The sequence below is a fragment of the Triticum aestivum genome, chromosome 3A, assembly GCF_018294505.1.
Source record: "Triticum aestivum cultivar Chinese Spring chromosome 3A, IWGSC CS RefSeq v2.1, whole genome shotgun sequence".
Lineage (NCBI taxonomy): Eukaryota > Viridiplantae > Streptophyta > Magnoliopsida > Poales > Poaceae > Triticum > Triticum aestivum.
Genome location: NC_057800.1, coordinates 334,452,195 through 334,458,593, shown reverse-complemented (window position 1 = coordinate 334,458,593; position 6,399 = coordinate 334,452,195). Strand labels below are relative to the sequence as shown.

Sequence of the window (6,399 nt, the reverse complement as noted above, 5' to 3'; positions counted from 1 at the left end):
GATTTATCTTTTCAAAAAAATAATATACCTTATATTGTGAAAGAGAGTGATTTTTTAAAAGAAAGTCACAACGGCGCAGCAAAGCGCGTTCAACCCTTCTAGTTAGTTTGAAATCTGACGTGGCACTGACCCTGCGTCAAGATTCGTGCAACGGTGGAAAGGGGTCGCTAGACCCTTCTCCTAGCTGATGGTCGGCAGGGATTTACCGTTACTCAAAAAAAGAGAGAAGGGATTTACCACTTTCTTTTTTTGAGGGTAGGGATTTACCACTTTCAGACAGCGTGACCCAAGCGGTTTAGGGCATGTACAATGGAGGCATCAGCCTACTGCTGCCTCATATCTTCCACCTAGATAAATTTGAATGAAGCTATGATGTGTATTACAATCACTCAATGGAGGCTAGTTTCTTGATGTCATCATCATGCTTTTTTCTCTCACTCCCTTTTCAACACATGCAACCAGGACAGAGCATCACCGCGCTGTGGTCCTGGACAAGAGCTAGCTGGGCAGTTCACACTGCGTCGCTCTAGGGGCTGCCTCATCGCTTTTGTCAGGGAGGAGCCGATCTCTTCTGCAGGAGCCCGTTTCCCTCTCCAAGCAGCACGTTCAGCGGATGTGGCAATCAGCGAGATGATGTGGCGCTTGGGGCACCGGTCCAGCGTGGCCCGTTGGCCATGCCCTTATAGGTGACACGGCAACGGGCCCGACGTGTCACGATAACCGCGTGCTGTTTCGAACCGCCATATAGCCCAAAGTCACAAATTGTCAATGTGCAAAGGAGAGCCAGAATATATAAATAAATACAGAAAGGAAGACGAGAGGAAGAAACAAAATCTCGCCCCCTCAGGCTCCAGCTCGTCTCTCGCATTTCCCGCTTTGCTTCCACCTCTTTCCCCGCCTCGCCTGCCTCTTCGCCGCCTCTCCCCTTCTCTCCTAGGTTTAGGGTTTCCCCGGCGGCGACTGGAGTCAAGGCTGTAAGCCTGTTACACGTCGTGACTGGTGAGTCTCCTAACCCCCCCCCCCCCCCCCCCCCCCCCCCCCCCCCTCCTGCCTTCAACCATCTGATTCATGTCTGCATCCTCCTCGCTGGCCGTAGGCGACGCCGGTTCCTCTCGGGATGGCGGAGGTGTGGATCTATTTGCCATGGGCCGGGCCGGTGAATTAGGTTCGGTGTCATGTGCCGATATCTGGTTTTGGTTTTGTGGGCGGATCGGTTTTGGATCTAGGTTTTCCTTGTTGGTGAAGTTTCGCGTTTTTTTTGTTATCGAAGGTAACATGTTTGATCATGGTATTGCATCTGTTTGAGCCTTTGTTGCTTCGATTTACTATAGGGGTGTAATCGGTAATTTTGGCGATTAACTTGCGTAAAAATTGGTCTCTGCTGTTTTCGTTGCCTATTAAAATTAGGCCGACACAAACTTCGATTTGATTTTTTGGTTATGTACCGTCAATTGCACCTTTTCATCTGTACACAACAAAGTCTACATCGTTATGCACGCATCAAATTGTACAGAATGATGATAGTGTTCCTGAGCTGATCAAAATTAGGCATGTTCGCATAGTATTTTGATGATTGTAGGTGTGAGAATGGGGATTGGTGTAATCTGGGACACACTAGTCTAATATTCTTATTCAACTAAGGCAGGAAGATGGGTAACTACATGTTGTGATTTTTTTGAATTTGTTATGTGTGAAGGACTTTATTAGATTTGACCCTCCAGCCTAACCAACTTAGGATAAGCTCTGACTCAGTGAACATATCATCTAACCTGTTAGCTATGCTCAATAAATTGTGCTGAGAGTTTCTGCACATAAATATGTTACTCCTAGTAATATCTAAGTCACTACTTTTCATTTCTCATAATTTTAAGGGTGTGTCTAGGGCACATCTAGATGTGCTCTAGTTATTGCACATCTAAGTGAGTGAATCAAGTATAAAGAGGAAAAGAAAAAAGAAAAAGAAAAATATCCACACGAATCTCAACGCAAGATCAATGACATAGGACTTAGATGTGCAATACTTATGGCACATCTAGATGTGCTTTAGCAAAACTGTAATTTTAATCATAACAATTGCCTTTGATATTCCTTCCCATGTTTGTAAATTATTGTACTATATCTTCTTGCAACACATACTTGTTTACTTATTTTTATGCCAGCTTTTTGTACTCAACCTTTTGGAGTTCATCTTGCTATGCTCTTTTGTGTTGCCACCTTCAGTTATCTTTTTATCTGTGTGATGCATGTTGTTAAATTTTGTGTAACATGCTTTCTGTTCCTCATTCCAGCCAAGTCACTACAGTATAACGCGGGGCGTTTCCTTCAAAGCTGTCGATTGTACGGAGATGGAAATGGCCCCTGAATTATTGTATGGACAAAATGTATATGTTCCAACTGCTGTAAATTCCTATACATATGGTTATGCAGGTAAAATATTAATTTGCACCATGCAGTTGATGGTATTTTTACTTCCCTGCGCTATCAGATTATAATACATAGTCCTTTTAAATACAGAAGTTGGATCACCTATGGATTGGTATAACCATCAGAACTCTCTAGGGTATGATGCTCAAGATGTTTATTTTCCGGTTAGTGTAACAGCAAAATTTCTTCAGTACCTGTTCTTTTTACCTTCGAACATTTCTCACATGTTGCTCTCACAGGCTTTCCAGACTGACGGCACACAGTGTGTTTACTATGCTACCCCTGACAATGGATCAGTTCATCCTTCCTACAGCCCTTACCCTATGGATCCTGGTTACATAGTTGATGGATCTTATCTGCCACAAGAATATGTCCCTGACACTGACCCTACATGCCAAGTAGTTCCCTCATCTTATTACATTCCATCTGTTCTTCCTTATGCAGTCGATAGTGTCCTAGGAATCACTGCCACATCTCTCCACCCATCTAGTGTTGCATTCATTCCAAGCATGCCAGCTTATGCTGTAACATCCACAAATCATGTGTTACCTTTGATGGCTCTTGTTGCCCCGAAAAATGATGTTGTCGTGAATCCGCCTGTACAATCAACAATTGTCTCTTCAAAGCAGTTTCAGAATCACTCAATGATGCCAATTGTTCAGTTGCATAACTCACTTCCAATGAAGCAAGAGCTGGGAAATGGGTCCATGGTGCCTGTTAAACCTCTTCATACCCCACAGGTAGGCGCACATGTTCTTCTGGGATTTGCTCTCATTGTTCTCTTTTTGTGAGGCCTGCTGTTTAGCATTTGCTACCTCCATTCCTAGAAGTAAGGCGTGTTTTGTTTCGTTAAGACATGCATTTGACCAATAATGGCTACATAAATACAAGGTTATATGACATGAAATTTGTGTCACTAGGTTTGTATTTAGAAGTACTTTGTTATGATGGTGATTTTGTGTCACATAAATCAAATATTAGAAGAGTAATTCTTGCTCAAAAGTCTTGTCTTAACAAAATGAAATACACCTTATTCATCAGAACGAAGCGAGTAAGTAACATCCTCTGAACTGTTTGTTGAGTTGAAGCTACTATAGGATCCATCATTTCCTCTTAATTTCTTGTGTATGAACCCTTAAATATGAAAATAGCATGCCTAAGAAAAACTCAGAACAGTAAGCCTGTAATGCCGTTGAAGCTTTTGGGGTACCAGTAGTTGATGATGCTCTGATGTGAATGGGCAATTGTTCCCACCACGTCTTAATATATCTTCACAAATAAATTCCACTACTATATGGCCCTCCCAGTCGTCAAGGTTCCTTCTTTTTGATGTTCTTTTGGGTTGGTAACTTTTCAACGTTGCAAGGCATGCATATTGTAGTAGTAACATTGAATGTGAGGCTGATTTTATTTCTCCAACACGTGTATTTGTTGTGTTACTAGCCACCTTGCCAGCTCTCGTCCTCTTCTCTAGGACAGAGATAATTGTTAATGGAAGATTGCTAGTTATTGATGTTATCTGTTGGGTCAACTACCATAGAGTACTGTTGGGTCAACTACAATAGAGTAGTTTGTTTTATATTCTGTACAACATCTTTCAGCATAATAGCTTCTATATTTTCTCCACTACATGTAAAAGTTCTGTAGTCATCAAAACACTTTCTGCTTCTTACTGTTGATACAGAAGTCGATTATTTCTTTTCTCATGCTGTAAGTTTGTTCCTATCTTGAGCTGAGAAATATTATTCTTATGATTAGGCACCTACAAATGTGCTTGACAGTCCAATGGCTGCTGCCAAGCATTCACCAAAGGCAAAATTATCTGGAAATGATTGTTTTGCGTGTGTCGGATCTGATCCTCAGAAGTGGGCTTCAGCTGAGAAATTTCAGCCTACTTCGAAGTCGAGTGGTCAACTAAAGGCACATGGCTCTAGTAATGCGGAGAAACATAGCGGCCAAAGGTCACCAGCCATAGTTGCAAAATCCTACACGTCAAGGCTGATTGTTGGGAACTCAGATGGGACAATCATTATAAGACCTGACCAATACAACGGTAATGACCTCCGAGTGGACAATCCCTATGCAAAGTTCTTCGTTATCAAGTCAATTGGTGAGGCGGATATCCACAAATCAATTAAGTATGGTGTATGGTCTAGTTCCTCCAGTGGAAATAGCAAGCTGGATTGCGCATATAGGGATGCTGACCGAATAGCTAAGCGGAATTCTACAAAGTGTCCAGTTTTTCTGTTCTTTTCTGTAAGCAGTTCCAACTTGTCCAACTTCCATTTTCTTAAAATATGGTTTGTCCTTAAAATTCAATTATTAAATGTGACTTGTGGTTCATCAGGTGAATGGTAGCGGGCACTTTTGTGGCTTGGCCGAGATGGTTGGTCCTGTCGATTTTCATAAGGACATGGACTTCTGGTGCCAGGATAAATGGACTGGTTGCTTTCCTGTAAGATGGCATATAATCAAAGACGTACCTAACTATACTTTGCAGAATATCTTGCTTCAGAATAATGAAAATAAGCCTGTCACACACAGCAGAGATACCCAAGAGGTAAGCATTCCATTTGTGGGAAGCCAGTTTTGATCCATGGAATATCAAGTGAATACTAGTTTCCGTGTGGTGAAGTGTCTTCACATTGCATTCTTTTTCCGTGGTCTAGTTCTGAGCATACATGTAGTGTCTGCTTTCAACCTCGTGATCATGATCCAAGCTTCAAATGCAGGTCCCATATGTTCCTGGAATATCTGTGCTCAAGATCTTGAAGGATATCAAAGTGAAGGAGTGCCTATTTGACGATTTTATGAGATACGAGGAAGATGAAGCAAGAATTAAGCAGTGCAGATGGTCCAAGTTGAGTCACAATGCTCCAGATTTTGTGCCTGTCTCACAGCGTAAGAGCGATGCCTCAGATCTTCAGATGCCAAAATTTGGTGGTGTGCTGATAGACAGAACATTGGAGATACAGAACATGTCAGAGAAGCCACATGATTGTAATGGCATCAAACAACAGGATGCTGTTGAAAAACAAGTTGGTAGTGAGGCTGGGAAAGAAAATGGGCATCAAGAAAACCGTTTTTATGGCAAGCAGGATAATGAAAAAGCGCCTAGATCTTCAACTAGCCAGCCACAAACTTCAACCTTGAAAATGAGCATGGATGGGAAGCAACAATACTGGAAGAAGGTGGAAAACCCTAAACCGAATCCTGATGGTGCTGGACATGGATCGTCAAAATTGCGTGAGAACGGAGTTAATATTAGCTCGGCAATTGTCAGATTGGAGGCACCTGAAGATGATTCAATTGTTGCGAAAGTTGGTTCTCTTACAATCAGTTCCAAGACAAGGAAGGCTGAAGATAAGAGTCCCTTGGTTGATGTTGTGACCATTGGCTCGTTGCCAATCCGGGTCAACAAATCTGTTGCTTAGTGGGGGCTACCTTTTTGCGTTTCTCTTCCTGGTCCTGCTCCAGTTGTTATTCCAGCTTTACGGGCGATGAAAAAGAAAAGACTACTTACATTCTAGTTTCCTGGTCAAGAGAACAGTTGTTTTATTTTGGAAAGGAAGGATGGAACATGGAAGGACAGTACAAGATGTAATTCTCTTTAAAATTAAAAAAGAATGAAGATGAAAGTAAACGGGGAATCTGCATTCACTTTTTATTCCGGCCCGCTTGACTGAATTGTTGTTATGAATGGGTGATGCTTTGGTGTCGCCTGCCCCGCGTGAGCTCTTGATCGGCCCCCTTCCATAGTGTACGATGCGCCTGCCCGTGGCTGTTCGGGCCAGCCCCTCATGCTTCCGCTGCGCTCCCATCCCTGAGAAGAGACGGTGGATTGGCTCGCAGCGCCGCCCGCTCGTAGAAGCAGTAGGCGCCAGCGAGTTTCACTCGTCACTGTTTGAAGTTGAAAACGAGAGACTCGATCGATGCAAATAGTAAACAGAAGAGGTAAATACACCAGGAGTCATA

At 42.7% G+C, this 6,399-nt stretch overlaps 1 protein-coding gene across 4 annotated transcripts; it reads left to right on the top strand.

Annotated features, from left to right (window-relative positions):
- Positions 1-767: 767 nt before the first annotated feature.
- On the top strand, positions 768-6,091 carry LOC123061255 (YTH domain-containing protein ECT1). Of its 4 annotated transcripts, none has more exons than XM_044484265.1 (8): positions 768-999; positions 2,289-2,427; positions 2,515-2,588; positions 2,664-2,822; positions 3,054-3,164; positions 4,183-4,680; positions 4,772-4,984; positions 5,157-6,091. In XM_044484265.1, the coding sequence occupies exons 2-8, from the start codon at positions 2,346-2,348 to the stop codon at positions 5,856-5,858; spliced, it is 1,839 nt and encodes a 612-aa protein (XP_044340200.1). In that variant the 5' UTR covers positions 768-999; positions 2,289-2,345; the 3' UTR covers positions 5,859-6,091. The 4 variants fall into 4 exon arrangements, with proteins under 4 accessions (XP_044340200.1, XP_044340197.1, XP_044340199.1 ...); XM_044484264.1 differs by adding an exon at positions 1,097-1,165 and having other exon boundaries at positions 825-999; positions 2,664-3,164; XM_044484263.1 differs by adding an exon at positions 1,097-1,270 and having other exon boundaries at positions 825-999; positions 2,664-3,164.
- Positions 6,092-6,399: the final 308 nt, after the last annotated feature.